At 37.3% G+C, this 18,594-nt stretch overlaps 1 protein-coding gene across 2 annotated transcripts in view; it reads left to right on the top strand.

Moving 5' to 3' along the window:
- Window positions 1–17,832, top strand: part of RBM25 (RNA binding motif protein 25) — a 56,217-nt gene extending 38,385 nt beyond the window's left edge. For both annotated transcript variants that reach the window (XM_012741200.3, XM_012741193.3), the window contains 10 exons: window positions 1,736–2,022; window positions 4,696–4,918; window positions 5,030–5,119; window positions 8,848–8,921; window positions 9,902–10,052; window positions 11,757–12,081; window positions 12,448–12,722; window positions 13,069–13,167; window positions 14,938–14,985; window positions 17,252–17,832. In XM_012741200.3, coding sequence (XP_012596654.1) covers window positions 1,736–2,022; window positions 4,696–4,918; window positions 5,030–5,119; window positions 8,848–8,921; window positions 9,902–10,052; window positions 11,757–12,081; window positions 12,448–12,722; window positions 13,069–13,167; window positions 14,938–14,985; window positions 17,252–17,344 — 1,665 coding nt within the window. In that variant the 3' untranslated portion in view covers window positions 17,345–17,832. The remainder of the gene's footprint in view (window positions 1–1,735; window positions 2,023–4,695; window positions 4,919–5,029; window positions 5,120–8,847; window positions 8,922–9,901; window positions 10,053–11,756; window positions 12,082–12,447; window positions 12,723–13,068; window positions 13,168–14,937; window positions 14,986–17,251) is intronic.
- The last annotated feature ends 762 nt before the right edge of the window (window positions 17,833–18,594 follow it).

Genomic DNA, 18,594 nt, shown 5'->3' with positions numbered 1-18,594 from the left:
ATATATATGCTATATATATATAATTTACATACACATACATATATATATATCATATATAACCTTTTAGAAAAACATTTCGTATGGACTAGATTCACTCACTCTTTCATTTATTTAGAACCAAACTTTTGAAATGAGGTCTGAAACAAATTGTTATTTACATAGTGAATATAAGTAGCACAGTGAATAAGCAAGAGTAAAAAATTGAGGAATTCTTCAAATGAAATTAATATTGGAAGAGCTAAAATAATCTGTAAGTATGTATTATCTCAGAAATAAACAAATTTCTTTTTAAGTGTATGACACTGAGGTAAGTTTTATGTAGTCTAGCCTCACATTACAATATGAATTTTTATGTTTCATTAGAACTATTTCAGAAATGAGATTTTTACACCTTTAATAGCTTTAAGTTTCTGTCCTCTTTCAACCATTTCTTATTTCTTCCTTTCATAGTTTCAATGTATTCAGTATTGGCTTTGCCTGCATTCTACTCTGATACATACTGGCACAGCAGCTGAATATATTGACCTCTCATACATTAGCTTATCTTTTATAATCCTCTATCAGTTCTCTGATCCATGAGCAAGAGAAAAAGAGTATCTAACAGGTAAGATTGTTTTTTAAAGTTGTTTTAAATGCTTTACATGACTGAGAAAAGAAAAATGCACATTTTATTGTTGCAGTTTAAATTTCATTTCAGTGGAACTAAACATGGAACCAAAGAGATAAATGTGTTTTGTTTTTGTTTTGTTTTACCTGTTTGGGATATTTTTTTTTCTTAGTTTGCGTAGAAACCATGTGGTACACTGGTAATCTTGTCAGGGTACAAACTTGGTCTGACATTGTTATTTGGTTTATTTGTGAACCATGTACTTGCTCTTCCTCCCAGAAACATAGCTTGTAGGCAAGGTTAATCCAGTGTTGGCGATCCATGTCCTAGCACAGCATCTGTAAGTTAATACACAATCGTTCCTTCCAAGGATGGATTTATCATTGTAAATATATTTTATTGTCTTGCAGGCATAATGGGCATAAATATATTGCTTTTAAATATTTTTAATGAAAATGTTACAATTATTTACATTTTGCTTGAAGTGAGTGATTTTCGAACTTTTTGTATTTGGTGGGCTGTCCATCTTGTCATGGTGGGAGTAAATGTTTCCATACATCAGAAGGCAGATCTTGGCTGAATTCAGCTTGTGTTTATTTTGGAGGGTGGGCAAAGCAGAGGGCAGAGATTATGTAGTTGCATTGCAGTGACCTAACTGTCCTCCTTCACCTGCCCTTTAAAATCCTTAACTAGTAACCTTTAGGGAATGGGAAAATCTGAGGTTATAATTAGCATCAGTAGTATCCCTGATTTACAGAAATTCATCATGGGCAGGATTAAATTTTAGCCGTGTGATTATACTTACAGAAAGTATTATGAGCCATTACATTCCTCATGGTCATTTTAGTTATTACATAGTCATTGAGTGGTCAGCCACACTTGACACAATCTCCCAGCATCCAAGATTGGAGATTCCTGGTCTGTGTAGAGTATATGGTTTTGCACGAAATCTATCTAGTCTTGTGATTGATTCAGTTTAATTTGTCAAGTAAAAAAAAACCACAAGTATTTAATATTAAAGTACCAGTGGTTTGGTGTTTTTGTTCTCAGTATTGGGCATTGCGCCGGGAAAAATCTCAATACTGGAGCTACAGAGTTAACTCTAAAAGTACTTTTATTGGTTTCTAGAAACTGGAAGAAGAGAAAGGCAAAAAAGAAAAAGAAAGACAGGAAATTGAGAAAGAACGGAGAGAAAGAGAGAGGGAGCGTGAAAGGGAACGAGAAAGGCGAGAACGGGAACGAGAAAGGGAAAGAGAACGTGAACGAGAAAAGGAGAAGGAACGGGAGCGGGAACGAGAACGGGATAGGGACCGTGACCGGACAAAAGAGAGAGATCGAGATCGGGATCGAGAGAGAGATCGTGACCGGGATAGAGAAAGGAGCTCAGACCGTAATAAAGATCGGAGTCGATCAAGGTAAGGCTTTATAGAAGGTACTGTTTCCTTAAAGCTTTCATAGAACTACAAGGTAGTCACTCTGTAGGACTATTTACATTCATGTGATGAGAGAATTTCATTAGAGATAACAATGTCACACATGGATAACATTGGTGAAAGTAAAAATTTTCGACTCTGTCTGAGGCCAGTTTTTGCAGAAACCCAGGACACACCAGCTAACTGTCTACTCTGTTTTGGGCAGCTACAATTTCATGCTGTCTCTCTGGGTTTGTCAATATTTTTTCTAGTTGCTCTTTCGTTGAAGTCCTGTATACTGAGAAATCAGCTCCAGCACCACTCCTTTTAGCTCCTGGTATATTTATTTTGTCCTATAGCCTACTGGACTGCCATAACTTACCTTCCTGACTTTAAACTTATTATCTAGGCCGGGTGTGGTGGCTCACGCCTGTAATCCTAGCTCTCTGGGAGGCCGAGGCGGGCGGATTGCTCGAGGTCAGGAGTTCGAAACCAGCCTGAGCAAGAGCGAGACCCCGTCTCTACTATAAAAATAGAAAGAAATTAATTGGCCAACTAATATATATATATAAAAAATTAGCTGGGCATAGTGGTGCATGCCTGTAGTCCCAGCTACTCGGGAGGCTGAGGCAGAAGGATTGCTTGAGCCCAGGAGATTGAGGTTGCTGTGAGCTAGGCTGACGCCATGGCACTCACTCTAGCCTAGGCAACAAAGCGAGACTCTGTCTCAAAAAAAAAAAAAAAAAAAAAAAAAAAACTTATTATCTAGCTTCTGGTAAATTCACTTTTAATTTTTTAATTTATAATTTAAAAATTTTTGTTAACTATATTGAATTTTTTTTTTTTTTTGAGACAGAGTCTCGCTTTGTTACCCCGGCTAGAGTGAGTGCCATGGCATCAGCCTAGCTCACAGCAACCTCAAACTCCTGGGCTCAAGCAATCCTTCTGCCTCAGCCTCCCGAGTAGCTGGGACTACAGGCATGTACCACCATGCCCAGCTGATTTTTTCTATATATATTAGTTGGCCAATTAATTTCTTTCTATTTATAGTAGAGACGGGGTCTAGCTCTTGCTCAGGCTGTTTTCGAACTCCTGACCTCGAGCAATCCGCCTGCCTCAGCCTCCCAGAGTGCTAGGATTACAGGCGTGAGCCACTATGCCTGGCATATTGAATTCTTTTGATGAGTCATGTTATTCTTGAAGAATAAAGTAGAGCAAAAATGAATAAGGGAGTAGGGAAAAGAGAAGGAAGGAAGAGAGAAAAGCTCACCTGTTTTAAAGCAGGTTTTAAAATACGTATTACTGTGTTGCATTTTTCCACTTTAATTCACCATGTTGCTGAAACTGGAAGTTCAATCGTTAGTGGGCATTAAAATCCTTACCTTCCATCCTTCCCTGATATAGCCATTATTAAGAATTTAACATGGCCGGGCGTGGTTGCTCATGCCTGTTATCCTAGTACTTTGGGAGGCTTAGGCAGGAAGATTGCTTGAGACCAGGAGTTTGAGAACAGCCTGGGCAACATAGTGAGACTTTGTCTATATAAAAACATCAATCTTTTAAAAGGTTCATGACATATGTATTCATAAAAAGTATATTGTATGTGTGTATCTAATTGGATCCCTGACATTATATATACACATGCACACATACACAGATGTTCTGCAGTTTGGCTTTATCACTCTGAATTAAATGTTTGGGAACTTTCAGTGTTCATACATATAGTTCTAATTTATCTGTGCAACATACCAAGATTCTCTTTTTCTCCATGTTTGCCAACCGTATATTCTTTGAATCTCTAACATTTAACATATTCATTAGTTCTTCATAATTCTTTTGGGAGTTAACAATTTTTTTTTTTTTTTTTACGACAGTCTCACTCTGTTGCTCAGGCTAGTCTGTAGTGGCATCATCATAGCTCACTGCAGCCATCAATTCCTAGGCTCAAGCAATGTTCTTATCCTCCCAAGTAGCTGCAATTGCAGATGTATCCTACCATGCCCAGCTAATTTTTTGTAGAGAATAGGGTCTTGCTGTTGTCCCTATCAAGAGATCCTACCCCTTTGGCCTTTCCAGGTGCTAGGATTATAGTCATGAGCTATGGCACCCAGCCAATTTTCCTTTTTTCTTTTTCTTTTCTTTTCTTTTTTTTTATTATTTCGGCATATTATGGGGGTACAGATTATAAGGTTTCAATAAATGCTCATTTTCCCCCCTCCCCCCACAAGTCTGAGTTTCCAGCATGTCCATCCTCCAGATGGTGCACATCTCACTCATTATATATGTATATACCCGCCCCCCCACCTGCCCAATACCCTAGAATTTTCCTTTTTTCTATTGTACACTGTTATCTGATTGACTGGTATTTAGTATTTCATTAATATTTCTTTAAATTAATCATTCAGTTGTTTTTCAGTTCTTTATAATGTGTACTCGGGTTTTTGGTTTTGTTTTCTGACATAACAGTAAGCATTAACATTGACTTTAGAATGCAGTTCAGAATTTTGGGCTGGAATTAATACATCTTTCTGATGAACTTACAATTCTGTAGAAACTGAACGCTAAATTCTGGCTTGTGAGTTTGTGTATTATTTCAAAATGTGTATTGTGGTCTTTTCCTTTGGTCTTTATGAGAAAACACAGTAGACTGACTTTTTAAATCTTTTGTTTACATAGAGAGAAGAGCAGAGATCGTGAAAGGGAACGGGAGCGGGAGAGAGAGCGAGAACGAGAACGAGAGCGAGAAAGAGAACGGGAGCGAGAGAGAGAACGAGAGAGGGAACGGGAACGAGAAAGGGAAAAAGACAAGAAACGGGACCGAGAAGAGGATGAAGAAGATGCATATGAACGAAGAAAACTTGAAAGAAAACTCCGAGAAAAAGAAGCTGCTTATCAAGAGGTAAATTGAGGAAATGCCTTTCTTCTTAAAGGTTGGAGTACTTAGTATGCTAGTTAAAATTTGTAGCATCTTTTATGTAGATTTTTAAAGCTTTGAAAATTTCTTTTTTAGCGTCTTAAGAATTGGGAAATCAGAGAACGGAAGAAAACTCGGGAATATGAGAAAGAAGCTGAAAGAGAAGAAGAAAGAAGAAGAGAGATGGTAAGATTCTAGCTTAAATTAAGTGATTTTTTAAATAAAAATCACATCAGATCTATACTGTTAACTGTAAGTAACTATAATTGAAATGTACAAACATCTCAGTTTAAAGATAATTTTTGTGGATTTCAAGCAATCTTTAGAAAATTTCAGCATACCAAAATCTTTTTTCATGCTATTTTTCAAATTTTTACTGCAGATAAAATTATCTTTCTACATACCTTCAAAGTAAATTCATGATGAAGCAATATATAAACAGAATTTATAGAACATTTTTTATTAAGAATATGCAGTATTTGGCTGCGGACAGTGGTGCATGCCTGTAATCCTAGCACTCTGGGAGGCTGAGGCAAGAGGATTGCTTGAGGCCAGGAGTTCAAGACCAGCCTGAGCAAGAGTGAGACTCCATCTCCCCGAAAAACTAGCCAGGTGTGGTGGTGTGTACCTGTAGTCCCAGCTACTAGGAAGGCTGAGGAATTTGAGTTGCAGCCAGCCACTGCACTCTGGCCCAGATGACACAGTGAGACTCTTCTCTCAAAAAGAAAAAAAAAAAAGAGAATCTGTAGTATTGAATTAGTACAGTGTTAATTTGCATGAAACAAATGGTGTGGTGAAAAGAACTGCTTTTATAAATCAAAATTATTGTTTGTATATATAACATTTATAGTTTATTCTTACACTATCACACTATCTTGTTTCTTTTTTCTTTTTCTTTTTTTGGTGGACATTGTCAAGTTATAGTCTCACTATATTGCCCAGCCTGGTCTCAAACTCATCCTCGACTCAAGTCATTCTCCCTCCTGAGCCTCCTGAGTAGCTGGGATTAGTGGCATGAGCTACCACACTCAGCTATTATTATTCTTTCTTTTAACTATATGATGATTATAAAATGAATTTTTCTTTTTGCATTTATAGTGTTGATAAACTGTAACAGTGAAGCAATTGGTATAAGTTGTTATAAAGTGAACTGACAAAAAGATAATTTATAGTATTTGCTTCAGCAGTATGTTCCATGTGTTCTGTTTTTGCCAGAATTTCATGGAAGTTTCTTTATCTCCAGTTTGGAGATTATTCTTCCAAAACCTTCACCGAAGTTAGGAATCTTCAAATAGCTTTTGAACATGAGACATAGTGGGAATTTTTGTAAGTAACAAAAAGGGTGCATGCAGCAACTAGATAGATAGCGTGATAGTGTTAGATTTCTGGATGTTAGATGCTCTAAAGTCATAGGATTATTTAAAATAATTTTAATTCTTAAAAAAATTAAAATGGTATTAAAGCTCCCATTTTTAGACTTTCTTTTTCAACCCTAAATTAGAAAATACAAAGAAAATAATATAATAATGTAATTATTTGAAGAAATGTCATCAACAATATTGTGGAATAAACTTCTTAAAATGGTATTGCTTTCTATGAGCAATTCTGAAACCTATCTTTCTTGAAAAAATGTATTCGTATTAGTTATGTTTTTATTTGGAAGCTTCAAAAAATCTAGTTACACAAACACCAGCTCATGTTAAAGTAACACAAGTATATGAAGGAAAAAGTGAAGGTTTGTCCTGTATTCTCCAGAGTAGTTAAATTCTGTTTATATTTTAGTATGTACTTTGTGAGCCTTCCTTGATCATATTTTATAATCGAAGATATTTATAAATACTGTAATTGCTATTGCCACCTAACCATCTACTTTCACTCATTTGACAAATTTTGAGTGTACATTATATCATGTCCTCATGCTACTTACTGAATGTATAAGAATGACTATGTGATCCTAATATGAAAGCAAATGATGAAGTAGTCATAAAAGTTAGTTACTGCCGGGCGCGGTGGCTCACGCCTGTAATCCTAGCTCTTGGGAGGCAGAGGCGGGCGGATTGCTCAAGGTCAGGAGTTCAAAACCAGCCTGAGCAAGAGCGAGACCCCATCTCTACTATAAATAGAAAGAAATTAATTGGCCAACTGATATATATATAAAAAATTAGCCGGGCATGGTGGTGCATGCCTGTAGTCCCAGCTACTCGGGAGGCTGAGGCAGAAGGATCGCTCGAGTCCAGGAGTTTGAGGTTGCTGTGAGCTAGGCTGACGCCACGGCACTCACTCTAGCCTGGACAACAAAGCGAGACTCTGTCTCAAAAAAAAAAAAAAAAAAAAAAAAAAAAAGTTAGTTACTGTAAGGGATGTGTATGTATTTAGAGTGTGTTGAAGGTGTGTTCACAGTATATTAGGAGTACAGTGTAAGAATTTTACTTCTGTCTAGGGGGACAGGCTTGATCATGGATAGATGGTTAGGTTGGAGGAGTCCTTCAAGGAGAGGTAACATTTAAACTGGCTGAAATATATAAAAACTTTAACTGCATTTAGAAATCTACCTTCATCTGCTTTGAAAATAGGTATGATATATGTTAATATAATAATGGTTAGATATAATAGATACATACAGGTATGGATAAGAAAAAAATACATATGTATATTAGATGTAATCGTTATTACATACTGTTGTTCCTATTGAAATTCAAAAAACAGAAGTTAGAGATTTATATAATTTCATGGTTTACTATCAATTTAAAAGTAGATAGCATTGCCTTTAGATTGATTCATGACCAGGATTTAAAATTTTTTTTTTTTTTTTTTTGAGACAGAGTTTCACTTTGTTGCCCAGGCTAGAGTGAGTGCCGTGGCGTCAGCCTAGCTCACAGCAGCCTCAAATTCCTGGGCTCAAGTGATCCTCCTGCCTCAGCCTCCTGAGTAGCTGGGACTACAGGCATGTGCCACCATGCCCGGCTAATTTTTTCCATATATATTAGTTGGCCAATTAATTTCTTTCTATTTATAGTAGAGACGGGGTCTCACTCTTGCTCAGGCTGGTTTTGAACTCCTGACCTCGAGCAATCCACCTGCCTCAGCCTCCCAGAGTGCTAGGGATTACAGGCGTGAGCCACCATGCCTGGCACAATTTAAATTTTTAACCTTGCGTTTCTTAAACTACTTGTAGCATTATCTACCTATAAAATGAAATTTTAAATATATCTGTTCAGGGGGCCACGGGCAATATATGTAACCTTAACACTTGTACCCCCATAATACTCTAAAATAAATAAATAAATAAAATAAAATAAATATATATCTGTCCATTTTATAAGGTAACCTCAGTTTTGTTTCATGGTGTGCTCAGGTTGCATTAGAAAATAATTATTATACTTTGAAGAGTTTCACTGTGTTGCCTAGGCTACAGTGCCATGGCATCATCCTAGCTCACAGCAGCCTCAAACTCATGGGCTCAAGCAATCCTCCTGCCTCAGCCTCCTTAGTAGCTGGGACTACAGATGTGTGCCACCATGCCCGGCTAATTAATATATATATATATTATTTAAATATATATATTATTAAATATATATAAGTATATATATTTATATTGATATATATATCTTTTACTTTTACAGCTAATTTCTAATTTTCAATAGAGACAGGGTCTCGCTCTTTCTCAGACTGGTCTCGAACTCCTGAGCTTAGATGATCCGCCCGCCTTGGCCTCCCAGATTGCTAGGATTACAGGCATGAGCCACCACACCTGGCCTGATTTATACTTAATATATGAACTATGTGAGAATTATAAAGTTTTAAGTGGTATGAATAAGAAAAATCTGTTTCCAAGAAACCAGGACGAGGTAATTATTCATTTAGAAATGAATTTTATGTTTACTTTACATGTTTTGTCCTTTACTTCTTTAAAGGCCAAAGAAGCTAAAAGACTAAAAGAATTCTTAGAAGACTATGATGATGATAGAGATGATCCCAAATATTACAGGTAAAAAAGCCTTGTTTTATGAACTCATACTCTACTTTTTATCAGCTGCATTTTCCCTTGTCTACCTGAGTGCAAGTTCACTAAGTGGAATAAGAAAGCAAGAAATCTTCGCATTCTATCTTATGATCGCTTTTATAGCTTATATGTTCTTTTTTGTGGCGCATAGAGCTATCAGAAAAGGATCAACAATTCTATATATCTTTTTGTGTGTGTGGGGGGGTGATAGTGTCATATGAAAATATTACTTTTTTTTTCTTATGTTTTAAATAGGTCCGGTTTCATAGCAAATTATGACTAATTTTTATTACTATATAATGTCTAGAAAGTTTTTCTTCAGGTACTTCAAGAGTGGTACATAGCAGTCTAACCTCTCCTCCATCATCCCATTCCCATATAATTGTCTTATTTGAAGTGAGAGTTGACATTTGGTACGACTTTAAGAATGAAGGGAGCATAATGATAATGAGAAGATTGTTTATCACATATTAATATGTAGAGAGCACACTTTCTTGGTTGTTCAGTAGATGTATATAGACCCTTAAGACAATTTTCAGTCTATTTCCATGCAGTCTTTTTTTTTTTTTTTTTTTTTTTTTTTTTGAGACAGTCTTGCTCTGTCACTTAGGCTAGGGTGCCATGGCATCAGCCTAGCTCATAGCAACCTCAAACTCCTGGGCTCAAGCAATCTTCCTGCCTCAGCCTCCAAAGTGGCTGGGGCTACAGGCACATGCCACCATTCCTGGTTAAGTTTTTCTATTTTAGTAGAGACAGGATCTCAACTCTTGCTCAGATTGGTCTCGAACTCCTGACCTCAAGTGATTCTTCCACCTTGGCCTCCCAGAGTGCTAGGCTTACAGGTGTGAGCCATCATGTCCCACTTGCATCCAGCTCATAGTGTTGAAACCACGTGTTGTTGGAAACATCTGTAATAGTCAGTGATGTGTGTATTAAATGAAGCCTGTTATCATTTTGTTTTACAGGGGAAGTGCTCTTCAGAAAAGGTTGCGTGATAGAGAAAAGGAAATGGAAGCAGATGAACGAGACAGAAAGAGAGAGAAGGAAGAGCTTGAGGAAATTAGGCAACGCCTTCTGGCAGAAGGGCATCCAGATCCAGATGCAGAGCTCCAGAGGGTGAGATACCATAATATCCATCTGATTTTGTTTTAAGATTATCATGTCATGCCTGTAGTCCTAGCACTCTGGGAGGCTGAGGCGGGTGGATCGCTCAAGGTCAGGAGTTCGAAACTACCCTGAGCAAGTGTGAGACCCCGTCTCTACTAAAAATATGGAAAGAAAGTAATTGGCCAACTAAAAATATATAGAAAAAATTAGCCGGGCATGGTGGCACATGCCTGTAGTCCCAGCTACTTGGGAGGCTGAGGCAATAGGATTGCTTGAGCCCAGGAGTTTGAGGTTGCTGTGAGCTAGGCTGACGCTAAGGCACTCACTCTATCCTGGGCAACAGAGTGGAGACTCTGTCTCTAAAAAAAAAAAAAAAGATTATCATGTCACCTTATAGCCAGCCTATGATAATAGTTTAATTTATAGTTAAAGGGAATGTACTTTATGCTCCATAGAACTTGCTATTTTGTGTAAGGTTATTAGTACTTTTCTTTTTTTAGAGCCAGGGTCTCCCTTTGTTGCCCAGGCTGGAGTGCAGGGGTGTCATCGTAGCCCACTTTAACTTGAACTCCTGGGCTCAGGTGATCCTCCTCCCTCAGCTTCCCTAGTCACTGGAACTATAGGCACTCGCCACCACGCCTGGCTAATTTTTTTCTCGTTTTTGTAGAGACGGAGTCTCACTATTGCTCAGGTTGGTCTCAAACTCCCGAGCTCAAGTGATCCTCCCACCTCAGCCTCCCAGAGTGTTAGGATTACAGCCATGAGCCACCACGCTCAGCCTCATATTAACTATTTTTAACCTGTTATATTGTTTTGGTTAACAGAAACCATGTCTTACATGTCCCATTTATGTTTCAAAATGAAACAATTTTACTTTTTTCCATTGATTAAAGTAATACTTACATAACTAAACAGAAAGTTCAGGCAAGGTAGAAAATGGATAGTGAAGCAAATAAAAACCATGTGAGGAGCCCAGCATGGTGGCTCAAGCCTGTAACCCCAATGCTTTGGGAGAGCTCAAATGTTCCTGTTACCTTAGCCTTCTGAGGCCTTGGGATTACAGGTGGCTACCTGCACCTTACCACGCAGATTTTTAAAATACTTTTATGTGGCTGTTTTTCTTTCTCAATATCTTTTATCATTTCAGGGGAAGTGTTTGTTTTGACACCAAAATTTCCAATTTCTTTCCTTCCTGGTTGTTTATGAATACAAAAGTGACTACCAGCCTCAGCTATTACCTAGAAAAAACAGATGATTGTTGGTCAACCTGAGGATATGAGCTGCCTTTTATGGATTTTCTATATTGTCTATGTCTGTCTGTCTGTCTGTCTGTCTGTCTGTCTGTCTGTCTATCTATCTATCTATCTATAGATATAGATATAGATCTATAGACTATATATAGATTGTTTTCCTTAAGAAAAATAACTTCCTTGTGAATTCAGACTATTGTGTATTTATCTTTGTTATCCCTGAAGAGGTTATGTAAGCCACTGAAGAATTATAGTATATATAATTTTTAAAACTTAAAAATTTGCACAGCACCTAATATACTCTATTGATTTACTTAGATTTCTGATTATAGGAGGAGGCAGTGTTCAGTTATTCTTAACCAAAAAGAGAGGTATTTTACAAAAAATAATGTAAAATAAAACAGTTGAATCAAATATAGTTGTAGTCTCTTCCAAGTTAATCGGATTGTTTTTGTGGTTTTAGATGGAACAAGAGGCTGAGAGACGCAGACAGCCACAAATAAAGCAAGAGCCAGAATCAGAAGAAGAGCAAGAAGAAAAGCAAGAAAAAGAAGAAAAACGAGAAGAACCTGTAGAAGAAGAAGAAGAGCCAGAACAAAAGCCTTGTCTTAAGCCTACCCTGAGGCCGATCAGCTCTGCCCCATCTGTTTCTTCTGCTAGTGGCAATGCAACACCCAACACTCCTGGGGACGAGTCTCCCTGTGGTATTATTATTCCTCATGAAAACTCACCAGATCAACAACAACCTGAGGAGCATAGGCCAAAAATAGGACTAAGTCTTAAACTGGGTATGTTACCATTTTCTTTCTTCTTATCTTTTTTTCCCTCCCTGCAAATACCTATATTGTGCATTAAGGAAAAAAAAATATGTGGTGCTTGGTAGGTAGATAGAAAATTACTAAAAAATGCCTTTCTAGCTCACGATTGTTTTCATAGTTCTACTAGTGCTCCTATATCTGCAGCTGCCTCGAGTTCGAGAAGAAGTGAAAAGTTAAATTTTCTAGCACTTGTGAGTAGTGAGTTATTTTTTACAGTTGGGATCTTTCTCTGAGATTTGTGGAAGTATACTTTACACTGCTTTTGAGGGATGGTGGGATGTAAAATGTAACACTTGCAAATTAAGTTATCATGCTAAGAGAGTGTTTTTACTATAGGTGCTTCCAATAGTCCTGGTCAGCCTAATTCTGTGAAGAGAAAGAAACTACCAGTAGATAGTGTCTTCAACAAATTTGAGGATGAAGACAGTGATGATGTACCCCGAAAAAGGAAACTGGTTCCCTTGGATTATGGTGAAGATGATAAAAATGCTGCCAAAGGCACTGTGAACACTGAAGAAAAACGCAAGCACATTAAGAGTCTCATTGAGAAAATCCCTACAGCCAAACCTGAGCTCTTTGCTTATCCCCTTGATTGGTCTATTGTGGATTCTGTGAGTAGGAAATTATGTTTCATCATGTTATTGGGAGTGGTTTTGAATATGCCATGTAAACTCATTTGATTCTATTAATGACAAGTAAGTAGGGATAATCATCTTGACACCAAGTAAATGCCAAGGCCATGGAATACATATTATTGGGCCAATTTTGGGTTGTACTTGAAGCAAAGATTAGAAGCAAATAATTGCATCTTGAGACATACTTGTCTTACTTTAACTTGTGAATGACCATACTATATTTTAACCTTAAGAAAAATTAGGAAGTTATAGTGTATAGACTTTAGTAAGCATAATAAAAAGCTGTAATTCTTTAATTCAGTAACTATGATTTGTTTTCCAGATACTGATGGAACGACGAATTAGACCATGGATTAATAAGAAAATCATAGAATATATAGGTGAAGAAGAAGCTACATTAGTTGACTTTGTTTGTTCTAAGGTTAGTCTTTTATTCTTTTTCCCAACATTTATTTTAAATTTTAAAATATTAGACATTTTCTGAAATAACAAAAATCTTGCAAGGGCCAAGTCCCTGATATAGTTTCAATTAAGCGATTTATGGCTGCTTTAGTGTACCCTTCTACTCCGTTTCGGACTCCTTGCCACATGTTCTCATTTTCAAGGGTCACGGGTAACAGAATTGCTAGCTACTGCCAATTAGGCTCTCTCTTCCTTCCGCTGAGAATGCTATGCCATGCTCTGCTTGTATTGGTTAGAATAATGATGAGGTTTTGTGGAGAAAGGTGATAGATAGCTTGTCTCATCAACTCCTTTATCAGTGTCCTATCCTTTGGACAGGAGCAAAATAGTTTCCATATCATAATAATGGTCAGGGCATATGGACTAATTACCATATGCCAGGCTTTGTTTATGGTTAGTACTGTCTTATCATTTTATAGAACTTTATTTTCTTTAAACCTCCTAACAACCTTTGGAAGTTAAAGTTACTAATGTGTCATACCCATTTTATACATAAAGAAATTGAGGGCCGGGCGTGGTGGCTCACGCCTGTAATCCTAGCACTTTGGGAGGCCGAGGCGGGCGGATTGCTCAAGGTCAGGAGTTCGAAACCAGCCTGAGCGAGACCCCGTCTCTACCAAAAATAGAAAGAAATTAATTGACCAACTAAAAATATATATACAAAAAATTAGCCGGGCATGGTGGCGCATGCCTGTAGTCCCAGCTACTCGGGAGGCTGAGGCAGTAGGATCGCTGAGCCCCGGAGATTGAGGTTGCTGTGAGCTAGGCTGACGCCACGGCACTCACTCTAGCCTGGGCAACAAAGTGAGACTCTGTCTCAAAAAAAAAAAAAGAAATTGAGGTTTAGGGAAAGATTTTGTCTTGGCCATGATTGTTTAGTAAGTAGGAGAGTCTAGCCTCTAAACCCCGGTTCTTAACCACCAAGATGTATCATATCCTTCCATTGTCTTCTGAAAGCATAGTCTTATCTTCAGTAAGACAGTTAACTACAGTAGAAGCACCATATTCCTATAAAGGTATAACTGTGCTGTTTTTCCACTAGTAACTGCTCTTTTAATAATATGAAGAGCAAATTTAGGCTGACCTGTCCACTTGAAATTGTTGTAGCACTAAAACTTGTGTAAAAAAGATTTGGTTTAAAGTTGGAAGACAAGCCAGGCGCGGTGGCTGACGCCTGTAATCCTAGCTCTCTGGGAGGCTGAGGCGGGTGGATTGCTCGAGGTCAGGAGTTGGAAACCAGCCTGAGCAAGAGTGAGACCCCGTCTCTACTATAAATAGAAAGAAATTAATTGGCCAAATAATATATATAGAAAAAATTAGCCGGGCATGGTGGCCCATGCCTGTAGTCCCAGCCACTTGGGAGGCTGAGGCAGAAGGATTGCTTGAGCCCAGGAGATTGAGATTGCTGTGAGCTAGGCTGACACCACGGCACTCATTCTAGCCTAGGCAACAAAGCGAGACTTTTTTGAGACTCTGTCTCAAAAATAAATAAATAAATAAATAAATAAATAAAAATAAAGTTGGAAGACAGATTATTTTGTAGCAATTACAATCCCAGGTTTTGGTGTTAAACTTTTACTGTAGAGCGAAATTCTGAGAGGTAAAATTTATAGAAAGGTTCCTCAAACAAAAGCAATTCCTGTACCAGTGTGAGGGTTTATACCTTAAAATTTCTTGACTATATTGGTATTTTTTGTTTATTTTAAATGTGACAATTGTTGTCTTTTAGGTTATGGCTCATAGTTCTCCTCAGAGCATTTTAGATGATGTTGCTATGGTAAGTTAGAGATTTTACTTATTAATATTAATAAATATATAAACAAACTCACTTTTGAATTTCATTTATTTTCTGTGTTGCTTCCAGAGTCTTTCTTTTTGTAGTCCTGAATTAAAATTTGAGTATTCATTAAGGAGGTTAAAGAAATCCACAGCAATGAGACTTCATTAATGGATGTTGCATGGAAAAAAAGGAAAAAGAAAAAAAAAATTTAAAGAAAAAAAAAATCACAGCAAGATATCTGCTGTTACCTGGAACTTAAAATTAGGGTTTATTGGCTGGGCTAGGTGGCTCATACCTGTAATCCTAGCACTTTGGGAAGCTGAGGTGGGAGAATCACTTGAGCCCAGGAGTTTGAGACGCTGTCTCTATAAAAAATTAGAAAAATTAGCTAGGTGTGGTGGCATGTGCCTATAGTGCCAGCTACTCTGGAGGCTAAGACAGGAGGATGGCTTGAGCCCCAGGAGTTTGAGGTTGCAATAAGCTATGATGATGATGATGATGAAACTACACTCTAGCCTGGGCAATAGAACAAGACCCTGTCTTAAAAAAGGAAACATAAAGGGTAGATCAGTCCAGATGATATCAAGGTGCAAAGTATAGCCACAGGAAATTCCTGGGTATTGGGCTAGGGATTGGAGAGAAATATTGGAGTGAGGTGCCGGAACACTCACTTGGTGGGAGGGAAAGTCTAGGTTACATATTGGCTAGATAGCTGCTGTTTGGAATGAATGGTAGTGTTCTGAGATCTTCCATGGAGATGGTTTTGTTTGTTTGTGTTTTTTTATAAGGGTAGAAACAGTGAAGATCCAGCAGCCTCTCTTGTAGAGACTAAGACATTGAGAGTGAGGGACTTCCTGAGAAGGCTCTAGGATTGTCAGGAGTTCTGAGGAATAGGTCAGGTTTTCTCTTAAGGTTAAGGTAAGAAAACTGGTTAGTTGTTGGTGGCTGTTATAAAATGGAATGCAGCAGTCCAAAGGGCAGAGTGAGAAGGTAGCAATGGAAAATGAGTCAGGGAGGAAGAGAAGTATTAAGCATTATACGAGATGATAGATTACTGGGAGAAAGTGAATTTTTAACTGCAGCAAGATGCAAAGGAGAGACATGGTGAGGTTTTTAGCTAAAATGAGGAGTTCCGAAGTCAAAATGTTTTGTGTCCAGTCACTCACTGTATGATGTCTAAAGCCAAATATCATTCCTTTTTCTGCTGCCCAGCCAAACTGATGCAGCTGTTGTTTAGAACTTGTAATAAAACATTTGTGAAAAATTCATTGCTTCAGAGGAAAGGAGAAATGTTTATAGGTCTCAATCTAAAAGATTGGCGTTCTTGATTTTGGCCACAGAGTTGCAGTCACAGATTTCTTATGCTAGTGTTCATCCGTTTTGATCTGTTGAAATATTTTGAGTTTAATTAGAGTCAATTGTTTTTGATTATTCTGGCTCATTCTTGTTCAGAAAAGGAGGAAATTTGAGCTAGTGTTGTCAAACAGCTCTGGTAAAAGCTCATGGTCCCTCTGAATATTTCTTGAATAAATGAGATTGAAGTTTTAGTCTGAGTACTATTTCACTCTTACTAAAAATTCTAACTTTCAAACTATACCTTTCTTCATTTTACATAAATTAATGAACTTTGGTTGTATTTTGTGCCTGTATCTGTGTTATTTCTAAAGTATGACTTTCATATGAATTACTGCTGCAATACAATTCTCAAACTATAGTAAAATCTGGGTCATAGAAGTTGATTTAGTTCTTTAATTAATTGCCATCATTGATAAATTGACAGAAATTATTCACAAAATAAAAATCTGACTTTTCTTTGGTACTTATTGAGCATTTACTGTGTAGGAGGCACTCAGTACATAATAGCTTTTAATTCCCACAGTGGTACCTAGTGTTTTGATGTAGCCAAATTTATAAGGGAATTGAGGCTCAGTAAGGTTAAGTAACCAACCAATGACATGTAGCTAATAAGAGGGAGAAGTGGAATTTGAACCTAAATAGTTTGACAAGAGATCTGGTTCTTTAAATTCCTATCCTAAACTGCCTCTATGAAGATCTGGTGACATTAAGCCACGCTTGTTAAGGCAGTGATACCCTGGAGCACAGTCACAGTTGCCTCCTTTAGAAGGGATAGTCCATTTCTCCTCGCAGCTGCCCTGGGATAGAGGGCCACGTGTGTGTGGGATGTGGGCAAGAGTGGTGGGGACAGGAAGCACCTAACTCATTAATATATAGGAGGATAATTTCATTTTTTTCTCTTTTCTAGGTACTTGATGAAGAAGCAGAAGTTTTTATAGTGAAAATGTGGAGATTATTGATATATGAAACAGAAGCCAAGAAAATTGGTCTTGTGAAGTAAAACTCTTTTTACATTTAGAGTTCCTTTTCAGATTTCTTCTTTCGCACCCTTTAAAGGACTTTGGATTTTTCTTTGTCTTCAAAGACATTTGTGAGATCTGTAATTTTTTTTAATGTAGAAAATGTGAATTTTTTTGTCCTCCAATTTGTTGATGCTCTGTGTACTCCCTTGATTGTAAAGTCATCTGAATCCTTGGTTCTCTTTATACTCACCAGGTACAAATTACTGGTATGTTTTATAAGCCGCAGCTACTGTACACAGCCTATCTGATATAATCTTGTTCTGCTGATTTGTTCCTTGTAAATATTAAAATGACTCCCCAATTCTTTTGCAGAATTGCACTTAATATTGAACTGTACTGTATAAAAACCAACATGAACAATTTTAATTGATAGAATACCGGTCATATCTACTACCACCTCACTTCCCTTTGATTAGAAATGGCAAGCCCTCATAAAGTCGTGGAATTTAAAATTAGAATGCAAAAATTAGCAGACAATCCATTCCTATTGTATCTCTGTGTGAATGTGTTTGTGTGAATGTATGTGTAAAAGTCTTTCTTTTCCCTTGTTTGCTTTGATGTGGGGTCCCTCAGACATTCCCTAATTAAAGAATAGAATCGTAAAGGAAAAATTGATACTGTGCCAATCCAAATGTCTGGTATGATTAGGTTATTGGTTTCCCAGAGCATGGTATTCTGTGGTGAGCAACAATCTGCTAACAGGATGGGGTTTCCCTGTTAATAGCTGGTGTCTTCAGCTTCTCTTTTAAAGGAGTGTGGATCATAGTGATTTTCCCTTCTAATTTCATTGCTCAGAAATAAGGAACATCCTAAAATCCTAGAGAGCTTTATTTAATGCATTTTTGCACTAATTGGCATAGTTTGATTTTGTTGTACTCCTTTATTGAAAAATCTTAATTGTAAAAGCGTAAGTGAAAATCCTTTTAAAAGCAGAAAAAAGATAACATGAGGCAAGTTTATAAACTAGAGGTTGACAAACACAAAAGGAATTCAGCTTGGCAGTTTACAAAGTTTACATCTTATTTCTAAGAATAAAGTAAATCATTCAAGGTAGTTCCCAACCACTAATCTTTTGTTTTAATTTTTTTTCTATAGAGGGCTTATATCGTGAGTGTGTGTATACTACACACTTAGTTTTACATCTGCTCATCAAAGTGTAAAAATATACTGATGGTGTGCTTAGAGACATACCTTTCTTTATTATACATCAAAACTTCACCAGGGAACA

The sequence above is a fragment of the Microcebus murinus genome, chromosome 6 (assembly GCF_040939455.1).
Source record: "Microcebus murinus isolate Inina chromosome 6, M.murinus_Inina_mat1.0, whole genome shotgun sequence".
Lineage (NCBI taxonomy): Eukaryota > Metazoa > Chordata > Mammalia > Primates > Cheirogaleidae > Microcebus > Microcebus murinus.
The sequence above is the reverse complement of the archived record's forward strand: the minus strand, read 5'-3'. Positions and strand labels throughout refer to the sequence as shown.